Source organism: Camelus dromedarius, chromosome 27 (assembly GCF_036321535.1).
Source record: "Camelus dromedarius isolate mCamDro1 chromosome 27, mCamDro1.pat, whole genome shotgun sequence".
Classification (NCBI taxonomy): Eukaryota; Metazoa; Chordata; class Mammalia; order Artiodactyla; family Camelidae; genus Camelus; species Camelus dromedarius.
This window is the reverse complement of record NC_087462.1, coordinates 20,114,197-20,139,494: the sequence shown is the minus strand read 5'-3', so window position 1 is coordinate 20,139,494 and position 25,298 is coordinate 20,114,197. Positions and strand designations below refer to the sequence as shown.

Here is a 25,298-nt window from a genome sequence, read left to right as displayed (position 1 = left end):
ATGTTAAATATAGATACTAACTTTGGAAGAATTGATATCTTTATAATGTTGAAGTCCAAGTACAAGAGACGTCTTCATTTTGTTCAAGTCTACTTTTACATCTTTCAGGAGTTTAGAAAAACTTTTCTAGGGTGTTGCATTCCAAATATTATCTTTTATGTTTCCTTTATAAACAGGACCTTTTCATCCATTGCATCTTATAGCCAGATACTTTATGTATATGAGAAGGCCTACATTTTATATCCTGCTACTATATTGATTTCTCCTGTTTCATTTTAAAATTGATTTTCTTGTATTTTTCAGTCATACCATCATATCATCTGCAATTAGAAATGGTTTTCTTCCTTTCTGGTTCTTAGAGTTCTGTTTTGTTTTGTCTGATTGTGCTGCCTAGCATTTGAAATAGAATGTTAAATAGTAATGGAAATAGTGGGTGTCCTTTGCTTGTGTGTGCTTCCCTCCCCAAAACTGCCCATAAACTGACAGAAGAAAAAGTCCCTGTATTCTAAAGAACGTAACTCTAGATGAAGCTATCCCCCTGCCCTTCCACCTAGTAGAATGAACCATCTGAAAGTTTATTACTTAAAAGGTACAGTGTACTGGTGTTTGGTAACCATATTCTTAGTCCCAGTTTTATGTAACACTACCCTTCTTAGTGAAGTTGTTTTGCGTGTGTTTATGGGATTTAATTGTATGCTTTTATAACATGTTTAGTAAGACTCACCCATTAAAAAAGTCATTGAAATACTATGCTGCGGCTAGGCTTTCCTGTTGCCTGTTCGTACGCTCAGGCGATTGGTAAGTAGACTTATACTCTAAGAAGCAGCGCCGGGAAGTCTCTGTGAGGTCATTATGTTCATTTTTTTCCCCTCAGTAAAGGTAGCTCAAACAACATTAGAAATTATATATATGTGCCTCTAAAATTAGTCTCTAATTGCTTAATTTTTATAAACTTTAGGATGGAGGCATAATCAAAGTTCTCATTTCTATTTATTATAAAATTGTAGCATAAAAAATGGTGTATCTAACGTAAGTGTGCATACGTGTGATCTTTAGTGCCTGATCTGGTATAGATGCTGAGTACTTTATACCTGGAGGCTGACAGACCGGAAAACTGCATTACCTCTTCCCTTGTGGGATTCCTCCTTGGAGAGCATATCTTCAAAGGAATGAATCAGGTGGTAAATCAGATGGGGCTGGATGGGGCTGGTACTGCTCAGTTAGCTTTTCCTTTGTCATACCAGAGACATTCTATTGGTCATAATGAAGCCTGTGAAAGATGGATGAGTGCTACTAGAAAAACAGCTCAACACATGCTTTATTTTGAGTGAACCTTCATAATTGATTTAGTATGTGAAAGAAAACACACTTCTCAGCCCTGGTAAGACGTGCAGTGTTGTCCTGGAAAGGGAGCTCTGAACTTTGAATCTAATCATCTGGGTTCTAGTCTTGGCCCTTTTTGACCTTGAGCAAGTCATTTATCCTCATTAGGTCTTCTGTCAAATAGTGAGGTTGGCTCATACCATCTAAGGTCTCTTCCACCTGTAAATTCTCAGACAGTAGAGCAGATAAGGGTATGATATTGACTGTTGGCGTGCTTTTAGGCATTTTAATCCCAATATCCCTATTTTTATTTTGGCAGTTAGTTGCTTTAGGGAGTATGTGTGTGTATGTATGTGCATATATATATAGCGTATTCTAAATTTACATGAGAATAAAATATTTTATGACTGTCATTTTAGGCTAGCACAATCTGTTACAGAAGGGTTCTGTAGGATCTATTCTTAACTCTTGAAGTTACAGAAAAATTTCCTTTTCGTTTTCGTGCTGTTAAGACTCTAATCAGTCTAAAATAGGTGCAGTATCACGGTCCTATTCCTTGCTGCTTTAAAGTCTTCAGAATTCTTTTAAACAACATTTTTCCGTTTGTTGGTGATCTTTGTAAATATTCAGTTTTTTCCCCTCAGGCTGTTGGTGTTAGGGAAACTGATGCTTCGAGTTTTCAATATGTTAAAGCTGTTATTTCCTGAGCCATATCTTGATATTTACCGTACCTGTGCATTATGGCCTCTCCTTCCTTCATTTGAAAAGTCCCAATATTAAATCAATTTTCAAAGAGGAACCCAAAGCAGAAAAACAATTATAAGCATACTTCACTTTGGAGATCATTGTTTTTAATCAATAAAATGTCAAAATGAGTTGCACAGTGCATTCAGTTGTAGAGTAGAACTTATTTATGTTGCCGTTTAGCTCTGAGAAGCAAATCTTTTTGGGTTTCTTACATGTTAGATGTATTTTTCATATGGGAAGAAATGTTGAAAAGTTACAAAGAATATGATCAAGAGGCTTGTGAGAAGGTGAGTTTTTGGCAGTTTTGAAAGTAAATACAGACTGATAGAAAAAGAGTGTTTTCTGAAATAACTTAGATTTTTTCCAAAAAAGTTGGATTTCTATATTAATCTTTTATTTGTTATATGTTAAACCATGGAATAAAACTTAGTTTGGTTGGTTGCCTGCAATTTAAATTTAGAAACATATTTGGGAATAAGAACTGTTTCCTGTCTTTAAATTTATTGTTAGAGCATAGTACTTAGTCCCAGATACGGTGATTGATACTTGGCATCTCTCTCGGTATTAGGCATCAGAAGATGTGTGAAGCAGATAAATCTGAAAGTTTAGGGCATAAAATGTCATCTAATTGAGTATATATATTTTTTATGTCTTCTTAATAATTGAAAATAGTTGACTTGGTTCAAACATAGCTGCTTAGCTGCTAAGCTGTTTCTGTGTTACAGGTATTTTCAGAAATACAGGTTTGTGATACGACCTAAAATCAAAGCACAGATTTGGTGAGCAAATTCTTAGGAAATGTACTCTGAGAAGTGCACAGGAAGTACATGACAATCATAGAACAGTTCTGCTTTAAATTAAGGAAGATACTTTGTGCTATATTCTCAGAATAGCAGGCTCTGTTCAGAAATTATGAAAAGAAAAATTAGTCTGTATTTTTTTTGCAAAAATGTTTAAAGATTTTAAAGTTTCATATATACTTACAAATTTATTTTTACTTATTTAACAAACACTTATTTGTGTTTTATTGTAAGTGCTGTACAATGTTAATTTATTAAATCTCCGTAATAATCCTAAATATTTTCATGAAGAGAAGTATTTCAAGAGGATAGTTTAAGTGCTTTTGCTAAATTTTCTTTCTTTTCCCCAGTTAATTTGACAAAGGTAACTTAGACAAACCACATTTAGTTTAACATGAACATTTTAACCTCATGTTTTGTAGTGAAAATTCTGTGCTGCTCAGTGGTTTCACTAAAATAATACTTTATGTTAAAAGATTTAAGTATTTTAATGGGGGATATTGGATAGGCAGATACTCTGTTACAGATGTTTGTGATACAGGGAAAAGCAGAGACCTAGACAGAAATAAAGGTAAGCTTTACTTTATCTCCCAAGCATTTATTTTATCTTACTGTTTTTTGCACAAAGTAATTACTTTGGAATTTTTTTTTTACAGCATATAGATTTGAAAATTCATTTGGAAAAATGATTATCCCTAGTTAGCATAATGTATCATCTATCCTTTTTAAGGGACTTTATTGTTATTCCTTCTACAGATCAGGGGAGATAAAATAAAGCTCTCATATTTGTAAGGAAGGTGCTTTTACTTTTTCCAAAGTATTTTCTACCTTTATTATGAGGTAGTTTTTCTCTTGGGTTCCTCTCTTTGAGGGCCCTTCACTTTTTTTGGTTAAAGTACCAAGATTGTGAAGATTTTGTTGTTTTTGCTTTTGCCTTGTGATTTTCTCACAGTGACATTTATACCAACTTTCTGGCACATTTAATACATACCATGCTAGACAGTTCTCTGGAACTACTAAAGTATACATGGAATTTGACTCAAAATAGGTATCTTATTTTAGTATTGAATAGTTCAGATAGGTATCTTATTTGAATATTGAACTAGATACCTGTTTAGGTACCTGTGGTGTCCTATCTTCTACTCCCTGCTCAGTAAGCTAATAGTGAGTGTTGTCTCTAAACTATTTATGACTCATGTAAAGGTAAATTTACTTTATTGGTGAAATCAGTAGCGGGTAGAATGTGATTATCTGACATATTCTGAACACCTTTTGGGTAATAATGCTCTGTCTGCATTTATCTGTATTATTTAGAAGATGCAGGGAAAAGTCATTACTGTAGATGGCATTTCTCACATTTGAATTGAACCTGGTACGTACATCTATAGTGTTAGCCTTAGTGGACATTCAGTAAATATTTGTTAATTAAATAAGGAGACTTGGGTTCTATTTTCAACTCTTCTACTAAATAGACAATATTCCTTTTCTGCTGTATACACCCTTTTAGAACTCAACTGGTTTGCATTTCACTAGGACAAATCAGAGGACCAAAAAGTACAGTGAGTCAAAATACTGAGTGTTTTAAGAGAAAAAGAGCTGGCAGTGGCATGGTGTGCGGCTCCGAAGGTGAGAGGACCAGACCTGATGCGTGCTGCCTTGAGATAAAGTGGCCAGATTGGGTGATGAGAACATGATTTAATCCAGGTGTCAAACCACATACACTTTGCAGCATTAATTGGTCCTGTCATCTGGGAATATAGCCTGGTATACGGCATAGAGATTGCCTAGGGGCTTGAGTCACTTTGTTTTATTTCTGTTATGAATAGGCCAAATTTCATTTGGCCCTGGGCTAGTGAGAGTGGTTAATTTGAGGATTCTTCAGAACCATTTGGAGAGTAATTTCTTTAAATTAGTATTCCTTCAATTATATATAGAACTTTGAATTTTGACACACACCCTCTCCTTCCTACCCACTCTGTCATTTATTTCCCACCCACTCTTACCCAACACTCCATCAAGCTTCACTTTTCTTCTTACCTGTTCTTCCATCTATTTGACAATTTCGTATCTATGGCACTGTATAAGATAAGAATGTCTCTATCATATGCCAGGTGAGTATCTGAGTGCAAAGAAGCTGCATCGGACTTGTTCTAGCAGTACTGCCTGTTACATTCTCTGAGAAGCCATGCTGTCATTTAGAGCAAAAAGGGAATGGACTCTAACCCTCTTTTTTTCTCCTCTTGGATTGAAACTCTGTTAGGGTGTTGTAGTTCTCCTTGTGGTTGAGACCTTCTCCCTTGGCCCAGCATCAAGGATCGCCTGTTCAATCCTAGTTCCTCCAAGAGTAAAGCACTACCTCTCTCCCTCATCCCTTTCTATCATCAGGTTTCCTTGTGGATCTGATGGTTTGGCTGTTCTTCCTTTGGACACCACAAAGCAGTCTTTTCCCTCCCTCTTTGGGGTTTCTCCGTTCCTGCTTTCCGACTTCATATGTTCAGGGTTCAAGAGATTCAAGCTACTGCTGCCATTTGGAGTTTTTTTCCCTAGTATCTCACCTCTTTTTGACGACATCTTTACTCTTTGTAAATCCTGCCACTATTGTCTGATGGAATACTTACTACTATTTTTCTACATAATTTAAAAAATTATCCTTTGGAGAAGGCAGGCTGAATGGAAAAGAGCTAAAACTTGTCAATGGAAGGTTTGGATAGAGCTACCTATTTGCTCTTGTAGATCTAAAATAGGTTAGGGGAATTTCAGAATGCAAAAATTAACTCGTAGGCCAACTTCTAGCCATAATTTTGAGGAGAGAATGAAAGAAGAATGACCAGATAAACTATTAATACATCTTTTATAAATTTTGGTTTTGATGTCAGCCTTTTATTTTTCTTCTCAGTTGCTTTAGGTCGTAACCAGCCTTTGAAAAAGGAGAAACCCAAATGGAAAAGTGATTATCCCATGACAGATGGACAACTGCGCAGCAAGAGAGACGAATTTTGGGATACTGCACCAGCTTTTGAAGGCCGTAAAGAGATTTGGGACGCCTTGAAGGCTGCAGCACATGCTTTTGAGAGCAATGATCATGAACTGGCACAAGCAATCATTGATGGTGCAAATATAACGTTACCACATGGTAGGTTTGTTTGTCCTCAGGGACCAAGTGGAACATCATCAGCTCCTTTCTAAGAGCAAGAAACCAACTGGGAAGTGTTCATTTTCTTGCTATGCATTGTTCTAATTTTTTTTTTTTTTAATGTAGCAAAAGAGGAGCATTCCTCTTTGCTTCTTTGTATATCTTTCAGCTTGAGATAAGTTTATATTGTGTGTGTCTGCGTATTCTTTTTTAAATTTTATTTTATTGAGTTATAGTCAGTTTACAGTGTGTCATTTTCCAGTGTAGAGCACAATTTTTCACCCATACATGAACATACATATATTCATTGTCACATTCTTTTTCACCATCAGCTACCACAAGATCTTGTATGTATTTCCCTGTGCTATACAATATAAATTTGTTTATCTGTTCTATATATACCTGTCAGTATCTACAAATTTTGAACTCCCAGTCTGTCACTTCCCACCCCCCTCCCCCTGGCAACCACAAGTTTGTATTTTATGTCTATGAGTCTGTTTCTGTTTTATATTTAAGTTCATCTTCTTCCTTAGTCTTTTTATTTTTAACTTTGTTTTTATATATTTATTGGGGGGGTAATTAGGTTTATTTATTTTTATTTACTTTTTAACGGAGGTACTAGGGTTTGAATCCAGGACCTCATGCATGCTAAGTTCATTTTTTCTTCTTCTCCTTTTTTTTTTTTTTTTTTTTTTTTTTTTAGATTCCACATATGAGCGATATAATATGGTATTTTTCTTTCTCTTTCTGGCTTACTTCACTTAGAATGACATTCTCCAGGGACATCTATGTAGCTGCAAGTGGCATTATGTTGTCAGTTTTTATGGCTGAATAGTATTCCATTGTATTTTTAAGTCTCAAGAAAGGGAACACTTGATAAACCTGTATTTTCCAACTTCTGTATAATCTAGTTCTCCATCAAGTTCTCCCCCTGCCCCAGTATTGTAGAGCTTCTACTTCAGTGGTTCCTACTAACAATGGAGAGAAGTCGTCTCAGGTTTAGATCTCAGAAGCCATAGAGACTCAGTGGACAAACCTTTAGTCATTATCCTTTCTCGCCTCTGCTGAAGCCGGGCTGCCAGACATAAGTTTAATATAATTCCCAGCCGAGTGTTTGCGTGAGAGAGCCTGTCAGTTGTTAGTCCTGAAAGACTGCTCGTAATAGCTGGATGAAGGGTAATTTTGATGGCCCTTTTGATGTTATTGTGAGGCTTGTAGGAAACGTCGTGAAGCATAAAGCAGTGGACTCAGATGTGATGAAACTTTGGTCCTTTGTGATATTGCTGTTGGTGAGCTCTCCTCCATGAGTCTGGTTCTGAGATTTAAAACCTGGGTGAGAAGGAAACTGACATTGAGTGTTTAGTGTATGTGCTGGTCACTTTTGCATATGTTTTATTTAATCCTTAGACAACAACTTTGTGAGGTAGATACTGTAGTCCTTGAAACAGACTGAATGTATCCAAGATTAGGATCTAAATTAAAATTTGAGTGTGGTGACCCCAAAGCCACTGTTCCTTCTTTCAGGTTCACTGCTTCTCCACTCTTCTGTTCCTCTGTCAGGCTGAGCAGTGGGCTGCCTGAATCATAGGTCTAACCCGCTGTTTCTTTCCTTCCCATTACTTCTGTTATTTCAGTGATCTTGTCCTTTTTAGCTATGTCCTAGTCACTTACATGTTTAGGTCTTCAGTTGCCGTAGGGTCACATTTTTTGGAAAGTGAAAGAATTCATGCCTTCTAGGTCAGTTAGAAAAGTGAAGTCAAGCTGAATAAAGACATCCTTTCTCATCCTTGGAAGAGGCCCCCAATGTGACAGAGTCCTTGTAGTTCTGGACATTGCTTTCTTAATTTCTTAATTAATTTTGGGAAATTAAATTAATTAATTTCCATATCAGATTACCAGTATGTTTTAAATATTAGATTTTTTTCAGCTATGTTGATGTATACTGAAGAATACTGAACACACATTTAAAGTGTACAGTTTGATCAGCTTTGACATGTAAGCACCCATGAAACCATCACCACAGTCAAAATAACATTTTCATATCCTCCAAAGTTTTTAACTTTTACAGATTTGTTCATATAGCTCTGCAAGTCTCTAGTGGTAAAAAATTTGAGACTGAGCTGCAGTCCCTTAAGGAGCATAGAGGGAATACTGGTAGAGAGGCCTTTCTATGCTTAAAAAGATACCTTTCTTTTTAACCTGAAAGATTACTTGACAAAAGAAAAAGTATTAGACTTTCTGACATTTAGTAAGCTGTTTTTATTATTTGGCATATCATTTAGTTTTGTTTTTATAATTTTCTTGTGAAATATTTTGCAGCCTAATTAAAAACAGCCATAGAAAACAGTTGACCAAGGAAAACAGAGTATCTGAGCCAGTCATCTAGATAGAAGATAAATAAGAACAACTTCAGAAAATTATGTATGATATCGGAACAGAAGGTAGAGTCTTGGCAGCTTTCTTCCTACCACGGGGACATTTCAGGGCTTCCTGACCTGGAGAGGCAATGGCCTGGCACTCATTTGTCCTGGTGACCATCTGCCTCTGCTGGGACTCAAGGCCTATAATGGGTTTTTGAGAAGGGAAAAAAAGGACAAGTGTACTTCCACAGAGGATGTTTGGTGGGCAACGTAAGCAAGCCTGGCTAGAACGTCTTTAGAACTAGTGGAGAATTGTTAAATGAACTTCACCGCCAGTGGCCAGTGGGCGATCATTAAAAACCTTTTGTAGAGGGGAGGGTGCAGCTCAGTAGTAGAGTGCATGCTTAGCATGCATGAGGCCCTGGGTTCAATCCCCAGTACCTCCTCTAACAATAAATAAGTAAACCTAATTACCTCCTCTGACCAAAAAAAACCAAAAAGAACAAAAAAAACAAAACCTTTTGTTAATTGTAAATGCGCACATAACTAGGAGTGATTTTGGAAAGGTAGAAAAATCCCTGTTAACAGGGTTCTTTGCCTTTTGTGTTTAAACATGGGGTTTCTTTAAGAAAAACTCTCCATCTTCTAGCCATGCCCTGTTTTTTTTGCACATTCCTCTCAAATATCGTAAATGAGTTTACAGTGATGTGTCCATTCTGTCACTACGTATGGTGACCTCACAGCACTGAAGCATCTTACCGCCTTCTTTTGCCTCATCTTCCAGATCCTCCTTTGACCTGTCATTAGCATCAGTGGTGAGTATGTTGTTAGGCAGCAATTGCAGTGTCATTTCTTGCCCCTTATGATTCATTTTTGGCTTTTAATCCCTTTATGTTTGTCCTCTGCCTTTTTCCAACTGCATTTCTTCCTTCGCATTAACCATATCATTAACCTGGGAGTCTTGTAGAACTATGCCAAGCACTGTAGTCTCTTCCCTATGTTGTGCATTGACTTCTTCAGGAATCAGATTATTTTATTCTGTTACTTACTGTCTCTGACCTTGGACAAGCTACTTCTCTCTGCTCCAGCTTTCCCATTTGTGAAATGGGTATGATAGACTTACCTTAGAGGGCTGTGGTGAGGATTAAATGTTAATGTATGTAAAGTGCTTAGAGCTAGTAAGCACTCTGTGTTTACATTTATGTTTGAACTTGTACATTCGAGATTCTTACTCTGCAAATCGCTTTTACCCTTTCCCCAGTATGCTTCTTCAGTTACCTTCAGATGATTCAGTTGAAGTATCTCCCCGAAACTGAAGCAGTTAAGAAACTAAGCAGAGACCCTTGTAACCCTAAATTCTCCCTCTCTCTCGCTCTCTCTCTCACTCGCTCGCTCGCTCTCGCGTTTCCTTGTTAGGTGATTCTCCTTTCCTAACCTGTCTCAGATCCTACCAGTTACCACTGATTCTCTCAGATCCATTTCTTTCCATTGCTAGTCAGGCATTTTAGCAGGTCCCCCTGATTCCAGTCAGTCATTCTTCATCAAATTATAAAATAATCTTTAGGCTTTGTCTTGTTCACTAGCATAACTCTAGCACCTGGAACATTGCTTGGCATGCAGCAGGCACTCAGTATTTGTTGGATGAATGACTCGTTTACCTGTATTAGCCTCCTCTGGAAATTTCCCCCAAGTCTAAACTCCTGAACTCTTCTATTAGATTTTCACTGTTGCTGTTTATTTAGTAATTTCATACCATTGAGTATGTCTTCCACCTCAGTACAGCCTCCTGCTACTGCCTGCTTATTTTGTACTAGTTCTTGTTTCCATATCATTCCTATTTCTCGGGATGCCCTTCATTTGTAGTCTGTCATGCCCAGAACACACTATTTCTACAGAATTTTTGCTTCTTGGTTCTACCAGCTCTAGTCACATTTCTGTTGTGTGACATCTCAGCTCCTGTTTGATTTTCAGTGTATCGATTTGTACCTAAATCTTTGGTGGGTATGCTGCATCTGTTCAACTTGATTATAAGCTCCTGGCAATCAAGGACAATCTCGGCTCTCGTGTAACCTTCTCTACTTCAGTCCAGTGACATACCCTACACACTGCCAGGTGTTTGGTAAATGTTCGTGCAGCGACTCTTTGGAACTTGAGAATTGTTTTCTAGTGGTCCTTAGAAGTCCTAGAGAGATTGTGTGATAGAGACCACTATTAGCAAAGCAGTTTTGTTTTTAATAAAGAGATATGTATGGGGCCATTAAAGGGTGGAGAATTTGGAGGTGTGTAATTCTAAAGAGTTCGGGCCTACAGAGGAGTCATTCTACTCTGAATAGGTGATTCTGGGATAATACTCAGCTGTGGGCTATATTGATTATTTTTATCGATACTTTATAATCCAAGATATTTAATTTGAGGAGGGCGTAACCCATAAAACTGTAGCCTAAAATGTAATTAAATCATATTTGACCTCATGGCCCGAATTTTTCCCGTTTAGTTTTTAGTTTAAAACTAAAGCATATTTATAACTTGATTACAGTATAATTTCACGACAGGCAGAAGTAAGGAAAAGAATAAACCAAAACTCACTTTAAATAAAACACAAGTTAACCTTTCCCTGAAATACTGGAATATGGGAGCTTCTAAGCAATACAGAGTCTGGGTAGCTTATTTCCAGCATCATAGATATGAGGCTGCCTGAGCCAGAATAAGAAGCTATGCCATCTAGGTATACCTCTCCTGTGGAGTTTTTATTCTCAGCCACTTGAGTTCTGAAACTGAACCCCTGGCTTGCTGGGCTGAAGGATAGAAGGGGAAAGACTCAGTTTTCCATTGTGATGAAAAGAGTGAGCGTTCAGATCTGGGAAGAGCCAAAGTGCCTGTAAGATTGTGCGTTTGTTTTGAGGTTGGCATGCACTGCTGTGTTAGCACTGTACCAAAGGCTGCTGTGGCCTATCGTCCTAGTTTCTGGGGAGGCTGAAAATGCAGGCTGTCTATTGGTCAAGACATTTTTCTGCCTACAGTTTGACTGCTTTGGTTCACACTCCTATTTTCTGTCTGTTGTGGTGCATGAAGGTGAAGCAGCATGTTTCAGCCTGGAAACCATTCTAGAGGTCATTTTTATCCTGCCTCATTTTGCTAATTGAGATAAGTATTACAAGTTAAAGAATGTTGCTCAAGGTTGTGCACCTGGTTAGTAATTACCTGGTTAGTAACCAGGCTGGGGGTGTCATCTTGGTCTCCTGATCCCAAAGGCAGTGCTTTAGAATGTTGCCTTGCTAAGAGACTGTTTTCTAGCAGGACAGTTATGTAAATATGCTCTTGTGACTATCAGGCTGACACTCCTGACCCCCCAGTATCAGTGGGATGTGTATCTGAAGGTGTTAAGAGAGGTGATGAGTCTGTGGTGAACTCTTGGCCTTCTCTTTTCTAGTTCTCCTGATGGCCAGCCCATCTGGAAGACACTGGTAGGTTTCTTTGCCTTATGACTCTATCCAGGCCATGTCAAGTATGTGAACAGTGAAGTCTGCACAACTGACTGACTATTTGTAAATAACATTGACACCGCAGTGTAATGGTTACTAGTGTGGGGAACTGCTGGTGATCACAACTATGCTTGAAACATATCCATTTCTACAGTATCATAGCAGTGTTCAGATTAATTAGTGAACAACACAGAGGCTGAACATTATCTTTAAACACAGAGGAAAGGGGAGACTCTCATATATTAATGCTTGGTGACTGAGTTCTCACCCCAGCCCATCTTATGTAACTTAGAAGGCAGGGCCCAGTTCAGCCCATGGCGGATTGGTGACGGTTTCAGTCTCATTTGGGATGTATTTTCAGCCTGTTGATAGTGACCACAGAAATCAGTTTATTGACTCATTTATGTTCATTGTTAGCCATTCCTCAGTGTTCTACTCCCCATATTCGTTAGCTTCTGTATGAGTGTTTTGAATAAGGTAGATGTTTTTGAGTTTTATCCAAATTGATAATCAGCTGGCATTAATGTTCCAGATTGAGCAAAGGACACATTATGAATAACGTTACAAGAAAACATACATTAAATATGCTTTGAAGCTCCCCAAAGGAAGGCTTGGTAATTATAAAGAAATTAGCCATTAATACTATCTTTTAAACCATAAACACTTCTTTCCCCTCCCCTGAGCTAGTGGGTTATAAACTTCATACCCCTTTTGTTCTTCCTTTTTAACTCATAGCTTCTCTATAACAGATTGACTAATTAGGGTTAAGTAAAACACCTCAGGCGTCTCTCTGGTAGTTGTACTAGTGAGATTCACATATAAACCCTAAGCCCGTGGCAGCTGGTAAGCTCGTCATCTGTCTTTTGTGATCTCTTTAGACTGAGGACTCTTGGCCAGGTGCTTTAATGTCGAGAGTCCAGGCACTAAGAAAACTGCTCTGGAACACTGTGTTGTGAAGAATTGGGCTTAGGGGTCTGGGGGGTGGGGTTGCTTTTTTTTTTTTTAAAGGTTAGATGATTAATTTCTTAAAAAGATATCCCAGTGCAATTTGAATCTCCTGTAATTTAGTCTAAGCATTGTTACTATTAGTAAATTTGAATTTTATGTGCTTTCTTTTCTCTTCTCTTCTCTTCTCTTCTCTTTTTTCTTTTCTTTTCTTTTCTTTTCTTTTCTTTTCTTTTCTTTTCTTTTCTTTTAAGTGTGAGTTAGGTATGAAATGACTTAGAAGTGGGGGTAAGGAGCCAGTGTCTTGGTTAATGTAAAATTCGATAAACACTCAAGTAGTTGGTCATGGGCCTTGATGATGATCATTGAAGATCAGCTGACAGATCGGCCTTATTTTGTATTTTTTCCTCTACAGTGAGTGGCAAGCTGGCAAGAGATGTTTGAGCATTTTGCAAGATGTAAACAAAAATACATTCATTTGGATTAAACTCTCATATATTCTCTTTCTGAAGGTGCACTTACAGAGTGCTATGATGAACTGGGAAATAGATACCAGCTTCCAGTCTACTGCTTGGCACCACCAATCAACATGATAGAGGAAAAGAGTGACATAGAGACTCTGGATATTCCTGAGCCACCGCCCAATTCTGGATATGAATCTCAGCTCCGTTTGCGCCTTTCCACTGGCAAAGACCTCAAACTCGTGGTCCGCAGCACAGACACAGTGTACCACATGAAGAGGCGGCTACATGCAGCAGAAGGAGTGGAACCGTGTAGTCAGCGGTGGTTCTTCTCTGGTCGACCGCTCACCGACAAAATGAAGTTGGAAGAGCTGAAGATCCCAAAGGACTACGTTGTACAGGTTATAATGAGCCAGCCTTTGCAAAACCCGACACCAGTGGAGAACTGAGCTGGCCTGCTGACTGCCACCAGGTCCCTCCTGCTCCTTTTCGTTGTTGTTAGCATTTCCTACTCTAAGGCGTGAAATTTATTTTCACTGCTCTGAATTCCGTATGAATGAATTTAGTTCTGAGGAATTACCAGTGAAAACTTCCATCTGTGATGGAGACCAACAAAAATAATTAATAAAACACAAAGAGCCAGCCTTCGAGACTCATGTAATTACAATTTCTAATTTGAGAGGCAGTTAAGAAATAGATAACCATTTATTTTAAAATACCCAACAACTATGTGATGGCTATATTTAAATGATTCGGACTGTAAATAGAACACCGCATCCATGAAGAACAGCACCAAGCACCTTGTGAATACAGAATTCTTAAAAATTAGAATACAATTTCCAGGAATCACCGGTAACAGTTATAAAACTTGAGCTTTTAAAAATGGAAACAAAAAGAGCAGTATTTGAGGTTCCCTTCTTTTCTGGTCTTAATTCTTAGCTCAGTTAATGTTTAGCCATAAAGGAGTAGAGACTGGCAAATTGTGTTTCAGTATTGCTTGCCTCATCCCCATATGTTGAGCTCCTTACTTTACATTCACACTAAATTTTGGTGCCTTCCAGCACGTTGGTGCCAGCACCTTTCTGGAACACTAGGCAATAATTTAGTCAGTGAATTCAGATCTCTGATTTTCAACTGGTACTTAGTTGAAAAGTCTCTTGTCCTCTTGCTGCAGAAGTATTTTGAAATGTCTTTATAATGAAGTTGTTTTCATAACCAGGTTTAGAAGATCACTACTATATAATACCTTCATTGATCTACCCACTCTGTTTGGAATTTCTCAGAGCTAACTGTGCCCCCAGCTGCATGGATCCTAGGCCAGGGGATGCAGGAAATCAAGTACGGCTTGTTAAGAGGATAAGAAATTATCTCTTCTCCCTGAGTTTGCAGGAGAGGGTATAAGGAGAACCCATTCTATCTGTGCCTGGAATAATTGTGCCTATCTTCAATCTTTTGAAAAAAATTTCGACTTATAATTTACTAGTGTGAAAGATTACTGTCATCACTTAAACATCGGCAGTGAGACCAGATGCTGAAACGTTGCTTCTGTACTTCAGTGTTTCCCACAGCTCTATGTGACCTCTGGTTGTGGTGGATAAGAGTTTTCCTCTCTCATCTTTCCTAGCAAAGAGGCATGTTAAGAACCATATGCAGACTAGATTAGAGCACTGACAAATTCAGTGAGATAACCTGATTCTTCTGTACTGTGACTGCTAAAAAGCTACCAAGGATTATATTTAATTTGGAGCTGTTACAAAGTTAATTCCATAAGTGAGAAGAGGGCTCCCACCTGCTGTGTGAACCCCTGAAAATCCATGAGATGGAAAATAGAGGCAAGAAGGCACTTAATATTCTCAAATGGGAAATAAACCTCCACACCTATTTTGGATGTGAAGCACCATTATTAATTTTAATAGCAAAACAAAACTGCTAATCAGTTTGAATGTAATGTTTAAAATGGTATTCAATTTCCTATAGCCTAATTAGACATAATATCTATAATTGTAACATATGTTTCTGAGAGCTTTAACTACTTCTCTTTTTTTATGCAATCATTTTAAAGATTGTGGCTACATCTAATTTAGGTTTGCTGATAATTGGATCTAAATTCAACAGGAGACAGCAGCATTAATTCCAAAGGAGTATTTTTGTATGTGGAAGTGGAGGTACACAAGGGTATTTCAATATATAATGCCCTGTCATCAGAAAGTTTCTTTGTTATTTTGTGTGCCACATTGAATAGCAACATCTCTCAAAGTTTGTCGACTGGAAAGAAAGAAGTGTTCAAATCTATTTTTCTTAAGTAAATTTTGTGATACAATAATCTATGGTTGGTAAAAGTTTTTTTGTTTGTTGAGGATTTGAGCTCTCTTAAGAGCTCAGTTTATTTTAAAGGAACATACACATTGAATAACAACTTTCTGGGCATGTTTAACTAACCTAGGTAAGAAAACCATGGTGCTGTTTAATTGTAAATAGATTGGTATAAGATTGGACCAATACTTGATGTGTACAATTTTAGTATGTAGGGTTTTTGTGCTTTTTTTAAAAAAAAAAAAGTTCAATTTTTCCTTTGTCTTTGCCTTTATTCTGGGTTTTTAATTATTATTACTCTCCACAATAAGAGTAATCTGCTTCATTCTGATAAAACCTTTAAAAAGGTTGTCCCTCTTTTCAAAACCTCGGCTCAGTAAATAGCTAGTTCATTATCACCAAACTTAGGCTCTGTTGTGTTAAACTATACATGGTCAGTGTTAGATATGCTTTATTTGCTGCATTGAAATCTTGGTCGATATTGGGTTGTTGGTTTTTTCATTTTTAAATCATGTTGTAAACCAAAGCTCATAATTCAGTTTTTCAGAAGCACTGAGCTCATTTCTTGATCCATTTTGGATCAAAATAGGTGATAGATACATGGGGAAAAAAAATCCAGGCTACCAAAGTGAAAAGCCTCTCTTCCACTCCTGTTCTTCATCTCCTGCTTGTTCTCCCCAGACGTGACAGCTGTTGCCAGTTTCCTGGGTCTCTTTAAAATACTCTGAGCACGGTGGTTCTCAGACTTGAGCATGCAACAGAAGTAACCTGGAAGGCTTATTAAAGCGCAGGTTGCTGGGCTCTTCCCCCAGCGGTTCCAAGTTAGTAGGTGTGAGTTGGACCCAGTCGTTCGCATTTCTAGAAGTTCCCAGGTGCTGCTGCTGCTGCTAGTCTGGGGATCCCAGCGTGAGAACCCCTGCTCTAGTGTATATGCCTATATCCACCCACCTTACCCTGTTTCTTTCCATAAATGTGCTATTCTATACATTTGATTTTTCTCTAACATGACGAATCTTAGAGATTGTTCCACGTAGGTCGAGCTAGATCCGCTTCGTTCCTCTGACGGCTGCAGTGGTATTCCATTGTTTGCAGTGCCATGGTATTTCAGACTCTTAATTCTGGTCAGCCTGGCTGTTTCCAGTCTCGCTGCTGCAAACCATGCTGCTGTGAAAAGTCCTTTTCCATAGCTACATCTTTGCATCTGTGTATACCTGCAGAACACGCTCCTGAAGAGGGAGCATTGCTACGTGAAACAGTATTCATGTTTAGAGAGCAGAGGTGCTGAATGGCCCTCCACATAGGTTGTACAGTTTAATACTAACGCAGTGTGACTGCTCTTACTTCCCTATATCCTTGACCGACTTTTTGATCCTTGACAATCTAGGTAAAAACCTGTGTCCTGTGTTTTTACTTCTGAGGGTTTTTTTCTTTGTGTAAAATTTAGCATTTTACTGTATATTTTAAGGCCATTTGTTCTTTTTTCCTGTGAATTGTCTGCCCATATTCCTAGTGCATTTTGGTCTTTAGTCTCTATTTTTTTATAGTAAGGAGATTAGTCATTTTCTGTCATGTATTATGATGTTTTTTGTGTAACTTACCATGTGCAAATGTTAGGTTTTTGCATGGTCAGATCTATCAGTCTTGTATTTTATGGCATCTTTTTTTTTCCCTCCTAACTTCAAAAATTCTTACCCACTGAGATTATAAAAAAATTTGTCTGTTTTTAGTATTTCTTTTATGATTTCATTATCTGGAGTTTATTTGGGTGCAAGGAATAGAGTAATAGCCCAGACTTATTTTCTTTCCAGATAGCTAGTTAGCTATCCCACTTTACCAGATCAACTTATTGAATAATTCTCATATGTTTTTTTCTTATCAATGTGAAAAAAACTACTATTTTACGATAATTTTTTATACTTTTTTAATGGCCTTTTGTTGCTAATTGGATGGATTAACAAATATATCCATATCTACCTCCAATTCTCCAATGCCACGCTTTAGTATTTACTTATGGAAAAGAGAAAAGAGGAGAAATGTGGCTGTATCCCTTGCTATAGCCAATCTCCTGTGAATTTTGTCCTCTTGCTCTGTAGGGACAGCTGACAGACGTAACTGCCCATGTCAGCAGGTGTCGGCAAAGTTGGTTTGGCCTTTTTTAATCTTTGTGTTTAACATAAGGCTTGTGAGAGCTAAGAACTAGTGCAAGAGACGTTCTTTCACTTTGCTTAGGTAGCCCTCTCTCAGATTCTTTCCTCTTTACAGCTGATGTAGACTGTGGAGGAACCAGTCCCATGGCCCTGGGCTGAAACTGGACTCATCTCTTCAGCCAAGCCTGCTGTTCACCTGCCCCTGCAAGTGCTCCTCCTCGACCTACTGCCTAGGCTTCTGAAGAAACACGTGCTTTCTTGACCAAGTAATTCTAACATAGCTGTGACATAGAAACAATGCAGAGTGTTACTGCCATTCAAAAACATAGCTAAACGTGCTTGGTCTAAACTCTACCCTTAAAAGCACAGTGGATTAATTCACTGTGGAGACAGTGAAACTTAACTGAAGCATCTGCACGCACACCTACAAATACACATTAAAAAAAAATTTAAGTCACATAATGTAATTGAGAAAGAAGGCCTAAAGTGGACACTGACAGACTGGCTTCTTTGTCGTACCCCTAGTCCCCAAAGCACCACTTTAACTGGTGCAGCTGAATTTTAGTTTTCACACTGAGTTTCACCTCTCAGAGCTAAATGCTCAGTCTCCTGATTACATTCTAGAAGCACCCAGTTTATGAAAAAGCTCTCAAAAGGATTTTTTTTTTTTAATCTAATAGATCACGGTGCTTTTTATAATCACCTTGATGATTTCCAGGGAGGAGGGGGTAACTACCAGCTCATTCCTGAAACAAGTTTGACTCATGAACAGACAGTCTTAGCTGAGCAATATTCTTGTCTGGTGCACGGACAAAGTGATTTTCGGTGATTATTCAGTGCTCTGGAACTCGCTGAATGCCTTACGGTCAGTTACATTGCATAATGTATCCTTAACAGATTCTTGGTTTGTAGTAAAGGAGCTGTGTTTCTTTACTTGCCAAACTTGTTCCTCAGAAATCTATGTTAGAAGGAGATGTGGTGATTAGCATTATGCAGAAGGGAGTTCTGAGCCATGAAATGCTAAACAAGCTGCTAACACTGGAGTGTTACTCAGATCGCTTGCTCTAAGCACAAGCATCTAATTGATTGATCTTGGATGTGAATTCTGGTCCTACCACTAGTAAGTCGTGTGCTCGGATAAGTTTCTTGATCTTGACACTTCAATTTCCTCCCTGTAAGTTGAGGATAACACCTAATTCACAGGGTTAGGACGACAAAGTCATGCATCTCAAGCACCTGCCTTACCCATAGCAAGCACTTGCTAAATGGTGGTTATCCTTAATGTCACAGTGCAACCAGGTAGAGAGGATTCACAAGCCCCGAGCTAAAAACACTTAAAAATTATTCAAGGGGTTAATTACACAAAAAATTAAAATTATACAAGGGCATGTAATAATTATTTTACCCTAGTAGATTCAGTCCAGTTGCTTAAGCCCCTAACTGGTCGAAGAATAACTCAAGTCTAGGAAGAACACAGTCCCCATATCCTTAAAAGGCAGTTTCCCTTATGGTTAGAAGCATTTCACCACTTGCCATTTGAAGTTTGTTTTTGCCTCAGGATTGGGAGGATAGAAAAGATTCCGAAAGCATGGGCCAATAGTGACAAATACTGGGAAAGCGTCACCTTCCAACTGCTTAGCCCCGGTGAGAGTTGGTAATTATGTGGATGCACAGGGAGGGACTTACTGGGCAGGGTTGATCTGCAAAGCAGCAGCAGAACTGGGGCGTGTCAACAAAGAGAAGGTGGTTACTTCACATTATTGTGGGTCATACGTGAGGTCCAAAGGTTATGAAAGTTAAGAACCTGCTGACTGAGGGGCATTCATCTATACCTTGCATGTGTAAAAACGCAAAGACATCCACTTTGACGTTCTAAGTTTATTTTTAGATATGTTAAAAGTTGTAATTACTTAAACTTTCAGATCCATTTATTCCATGACTCACTCTTGGGCTCACATTAACTTGACGTGACGCTTTCTTTTTGATGAGAGCTTTCTCTTTCTTCTCTCTCTTTGCTTTCTGCCTCTCCTGGTATTTGTCCATGGAGAAGATAGTAAACAGCTTAAATTCCTTGTAATTAATACGCTTATGTTGGAGGGAAAAAAGAAAAATTATTTCAGGGAGAATTTGATACTTTATTTCAGATGACGGCAGGACTGTAATCATTTCACATTTAAAAACCTGGAAACTTTATTAGAGAGGCCCAGTATTTAGGACATAATTATAGTCTGTAGTTTAGGAGCCAGGAACAGAGAGTCTATTGTTGACTCTGAAGGCACCGAGGGTCACTTTCTTAGTTCTGTGTCAAGTCCAGACGCGTCAGGCTGCCATCTGAGCTTCTCCACAGTGAGAGCCAGCTTTTTAAACCTTAGCTCTCACTTGCTTCCCCAACACAGACTTCCTCTTTAAACAGGCAGGATTCCCTTTCTTTACCATAGTTGTTTTTTCCTGGGGTTTTTACTTATGTGTTCCCACCCAAGAATTTCTTCCTTTCTACTTACTCAAATCTATAAACCCATCCCCCAAGACCACAACTCCTGCCATGTTAATCTGTTTCCTTCTTTAAACTTGTAAACAAAATGTCCTTACAGTTTTTCTGCAAATTTCTATAATTTTCTATCCACGTTATATGACGTAGCAGTTAGTTATTCAAACCTCTCTCCCCCTCAGGCCTATAAATCTCCAGTTTTCCCAATCCCAGCACCATGACGTGCTCCAGCAGGTCTTTCCCACCCTCCTCCTCACCCGTCTCTCCTGTAGGTAGCAGGACATTGTCCTCCACCTTTGGACAGAGGGGCTGCCACACCACACGTTGGGATCGGCACTTACGCGGTCACCTGAGATGTCGAAGTTACGGCAGAGTTCTCTAAGTTGCTGTTTTCTAATATTGAAGAGAAAGTTGTACGTGTGGAAGTTGGCTGGGCCAATTTTCAGCTCCCCGTTCACGTCAAGCAGCTCAAAAACAGGCCGGGAATGGCGGAAAATAAATTGCTCTCCCAAGTGGTTCTATTTTGAGAGAAATATGTAAGAAAAGGAACGGTGCCGTTGGCGCTACTTTCTAAACTTGCTGCATCAAGACATAGTCGCTAGTCCATTCCCTAGAGAGCTTAAAGACAAAGGGCAGAGTCACAGCAGCTCAGGGTTGAGGGGGTTCTGTGGTCAGTGTACCAAGTCCTGTGCCAGCGCCTGCATTCAGGGGGCACTGACGCCCCCTGCAGTGACTAGGTCTGCGGGACAGAGCTCTGGTTGCTAGAATGCATTTCCTTCATGTTCCCTGAAAATCTACTTACGGAAATTGAGGCACTGGTAATAAAATGATGAAGACACACGGTGCCTTTCCTCGAGGAGTGGGGAATAGGTAAATACACACTAGGAGTGTGTGCAAGGTAGGGTGGGAACCCGAAGAAGGGCGTTTCTCGTCTCCACCATTCATCTCTTTCAGAAAATTCTCTGAAAAGGGATCATTGAGGGAGAGAGGCTTTGGGATTACCAGTGATTATTTAAAACCCACCAGCTAAAACGGGCAAGGAAGGGCATGCCAAGAAGGGACCCAACAGGGTGAGACCGGCTCTTTAGGAAGGCAGTGTGGGGAGGGAGGCTGGGTAGCCTTAGGGAATTTCTAGGTTATAGGTGGACCATTTAAGAACCAAAAGTAGTTCTCCCCTCTTTTCTTTCCTTCCTGTTCCAAGTGAAAAGAAAAAGTCTGATGCACTTTTTACCTGTAGCAAAATGGTGGCAGCAGCCAGGCTCTGCCCCTGCCCCAGAGCCTGACTCGTCACTCACCTCCTGCGCTAGCAGTATGCAAACCAGCATGTAGAACTGGTCAAAACCAATCTCGCCCTCGGCGTTCCAGTCCAGCATGTTGAACACAGTTGTGATCTGCTTCCGTTTCAAGTCAGTTACATGATTAAGGAAGTGGTAGAACAGTATATCTGTTGGGGTCGGGGGCCAGGGAGGGGGAGACAAGATGGATTTTTCTGAAACAGTTCCAAAATGCTAAACACCTAGGAGTCACATAAATAGTAGTCATGTTGAAAGCTTGTTGACCCAGCAATGGTAATAAATAGTTTGTTTCGGCTTTGCCACGATACCTTCCACAATTCCTCAAACCCTAATTGCCCTTGGGCTGTGTGGAAAAGCATTATGCCTGGACTTGCGGAGATGGAGATAGTGGATAGGGCTGGGCTTGGTTTCTGAGCCCAGCAGTACGCTCGACGGAGCACACAGATGCGTATACGTAACCAATGAAAGTCTCAAAGTGCTCCTCGTACGTGGGAGGAAGAGCTTGATTCTCAGTGGGGACCCAGGACACTTTATTGCAAAAGCTGGCTTTTCACCTGGGCCTTTCACTTGAGATAATTAAAAAGAGAAATTCAAAACTCATCCCTCTTCTATAAAACTTAAGGCTGTGCCTTCACTCTTTCAGGTCATCATCCAGTCCCTTGGTGACCAGAAGACAGGAACGTGACTTTACCTCTCAGGTGTTGCATCACCAGGGAGTGGGTTGGTTGCCAGGGAGAGCAAACTCAGCTCAGCAAACTCCAGTGAGACTCAGAGTGTGGGTTTTGGAGTCAGAAACCCTTGGGTTTCAGTCCCAGCTCTTCTGTTTACATCTGGGTGCCTTACCGTTGCCTTATCTAGGACTGTGGATTATCTGTTGTGGGGATTTGGTGACATACTGTGTATAAATCTACATGTAAAGAGAAAAACTGAGACATGAAAGTATGAAAAAATGAAGGTGTCTATTATTTTATAAAGCTTGAACTCTTTAAAAAATCTTTATGGAAGAAACTATTGGTAAATGACTTTTCTCTCTCTCAGGTCACAATGAATGGATAGGACACCTTACTTAAACCCAGTCCTTAAAAAAAAAAAAAAAACTAAAGTATTTTAACTGATCTATTAGTTTGTGCACTCAAAGGCAGGGTCAAGATCATCAACACGTTTTGGTCACTCCCGAGTACCAAGAAGTAGAAGGGATCTTGCAGATTACCTGTTCAACCTCCCATCCGATAGGTGAAAAGTCGTGCTGAGGGAGAGTCTTGGGGGTTAATGCCTGAGTGGGACTCAGCCCCCAGGAATAACTGTAATAGTAATGAACACTTATTAAACCCTTATGGTGGCCAGGCACTGAGCTAAGTATTTCCATACATTATCTCACTTAGTTATTCTTTTTCCAACTGTGAGAGGGACTCCATTATTAGAAGCCTCACAGATGAAGCAAATGAGACTTAAAAAAGATGACATTCTCCATATCATGAGGGAGTCATGGGTGGAGCCAGAATCTAACCCCAGAGCAACTTCATCCTCCTCACCGAACTGCTATCCAGTCTCAGGTGGCGATTTTTCTCTGTGCTTCATTTAGAAGTTAAAACAGATAACTGTTAATGAAGCAGTTTCTGTAAGTTTCCCTGCACATTAGTTAAAAACCGGGTAATGACCCAAAGGAAACATCTCTGAAAGTACCGACCATTCAAGGTGTTCTTGCGGTGCACGTCAAGAAGGTGGAAATAATCCACCAAGGCCTTCACATTTCTCACGGATAATAAGCAGTATAGTTTGTCCAGATAGAGGTACCACAGAAACGATCCTTTCTTCAGTTTCATCGTGGTGCCCTTTAAGCAGAAGGCTCTGGCACCCTGGAGTAAAATAGAGAATTCTGCCTCGGAACTAGAATGTTGGGTAGAGAGAAGCTCTGGTAATAAAGGATTTCCTAGGTCAAAACATCACAGGAAAGAGTCAATAAATTAAAATTGCTTCCTCCAGTTCTCCAGCTTTGCTGTGGATGTTTATTGTCCTCAATCTCTTGTTACCTTGATTATCCCTCTGTCACTAAATATAACCAGCTGTAAACTGAAATCACAGGCTGTTTAGAAATGGAGAGAGTGTACACATGAAAGCCTGTATTAGGCAGCCAAAGTAGTTCTCAGAGGAGTATTTATAGCCCAAATGCATTTATGAGAAAACAAAATAATCTAAATACACAAAAAAGTACTAAAAGAACCTAGAATAAGTACAATCAAATAAAAGCAAAGAGAGAAGGAACTTTTTAAAGACCAAAGTACAAATCAATGAACCAAAAAACAAAGCAGGAAACTTGGTTAGTATAACCAGCACCTTCTCTTTTCTTTGATGTTCTTTATAATAGAGGATTTCAAACACATCCAAATGTAGATGAATAATTAGTAATAAACCTACGTGTAATAATTACCCAGCTTCAACTATTATCAGTCAACTCAGGGCCAATCTTGTTTCATTTATATGTCCGCTCCCACCGAACCACCATCACTTCTTTTAGTGATAAAGACTCTGCAGTCTAACCACTCATTAAGCTGTGGGGATGTTTCAAAGTGTTTGGCAAACTTTACTCAGGGAGCCCTTTGTGCAGACCACCACCAGCACCCCAGGCTTCTGCAGTGGCTTTCCAAATTTAGAACTATACTTGGTGTTTGCCTGCTGCTCAGGAAGGGATGAAAACTCCTCAACATGGACATTCTCTGTAGGGATAGGGACGGTTGGAGTGTGACATTCTTTGAGACTCGAGTTACTGTAACAAGCGTTGTAGACTGCCCACCCCTCAGCACTCTCCTTTTGGAAACCCACTAAGTAGACTCAGATAAAATGTAACTGCCCTGGAGACAGTTAACAGTGGCAGGTAAAAACAGCCCGGATGAGAATGATGGTGATCAAAGAAGACTTCAGTTTGTTTGTTTGTTTTTGCGGGGGAGTTAGGCAGGAAGACTTCAGTTCTATGTATACTGAGCTTATTTAAAAATTTTTTAGGGGGAAATTAAGCATAAGAAAGTTTTTGGTTAATAGGCAAATGTATCTGAAGAGCCTTCATGAAGCATGTGATAAATAAGTCCCCGAGGAGCTCTTCTCCCAACCCTGTAACCCTGGCCGGTTTGTGGATCTCGGTGGGGCAGAGTCCCTGGGAAGCAGGAAGCAAGCCGGGGAGCCTGGGCCTCCAGGGACTGGCCACGGTCGCAACGGCGTAGCGCTTCCCGCGCTAGGAGGCAGCACCGCGCCGAGGAATCTGCACTGGATCCGCCAGCAGGATTTGTAGCCCGGGGCTGGTGCCCTCGCCTGCCGGGCGCCCCCACCTGAAAAGTGGGCGCGAGCAAAGCAGCCTCGCTGAGTAGTTGCGGGGCAGACTCAATGATTAATGCGGGTTCGCCTTCTAGGTCTTTGGACAACAATCAGTGGGCGCTCGAGAAAAATCAATTCGCTTCCCCTCTCGAGCCCACAAAACTTTTGGGAGCCACGAGACGCGGTGGGCCTCCCAGTCCCGGGATGGTCCCGCCGAAAGGTCCCCTAAAGCTCTCCAAAGCCTAGTCCTTAGCTCGCGGGCGCGCTACGGCGCGCGGGGGACTACAGTTTCCAGAGTGCCCTGCGGCGACGGGCGGAGCCCGGAGCGCCCGCAGCCAATTAGGGGGTCTCCGGGCGCTGCCGGAGAGGGGCAGGTGGAGCCGGCCGGGTGGGCGGGCGCGGGGCCGGGTCCCGGGAACGCGTCCGGGAGCTTGAGGGCTGGGCGGGGGCTCGGCTTGAGCGCGGCCGGCATCAGGGGGCGGCCCGGGGACGGGACCG

General features: G+C 40.0%; 2 protein-coding genes across 3 annotated transcripts in view; one reads left to right on the top strand and one right to left on the bottom strand.

Moving 5' to 3' along the window:
- Positions 1–15,574, top strand: part of UBTD2 (ubiquitin domain containing 2) — a 41,712-nt gene extending 26,138 nt beyond the window's left edge. For both annotated transcript variants that reach the window (XM_031437792.2, XM_064480095.1), the window contains exons 2-3: positions 5,767–6,003; positions 13,303–15,574. In XM_031437792.2, the coding sequence (XP_031293652.1) occupies positions 5,767–6,003; positions 13,303–13,700 (635 nt within the window). In that variant the 3' untranslated portion in view covers positions 13,701–15,574. The remainder of the gene's footprint in view (positions 1–5,766; positions 6,004–13,302) is intronic.
- A 4,006-nt stretch (positions 15,575–19,580) lies between these two features.
- On the bottom strand, positions 19,581–25,056 carry EFCAB9 (EF-hand calcium binding domain 9). Its single transcript, XM_031437794.2, has 4 exons — positions 23,182–25,056; positions 21,495–21,643; positions 20,541–20,717; positions 19,581–19,796 (listed from the first exon to the last, which is right to left on the bottom strand). Exons 1-4 carry the CDS (start codon positions 23,315–23,317, stop codon positions 19,605–19,607), a joined length of 654 nt encoding a protein of 217 aa, XP_031293654.1. The 5' UTR covers positions 23,318–25,056; the 3' UTR covers positions 19,581–19,604.
- Between the last annotated feature and the right edge of the window lie 242 nt (positions 25,057–25,298).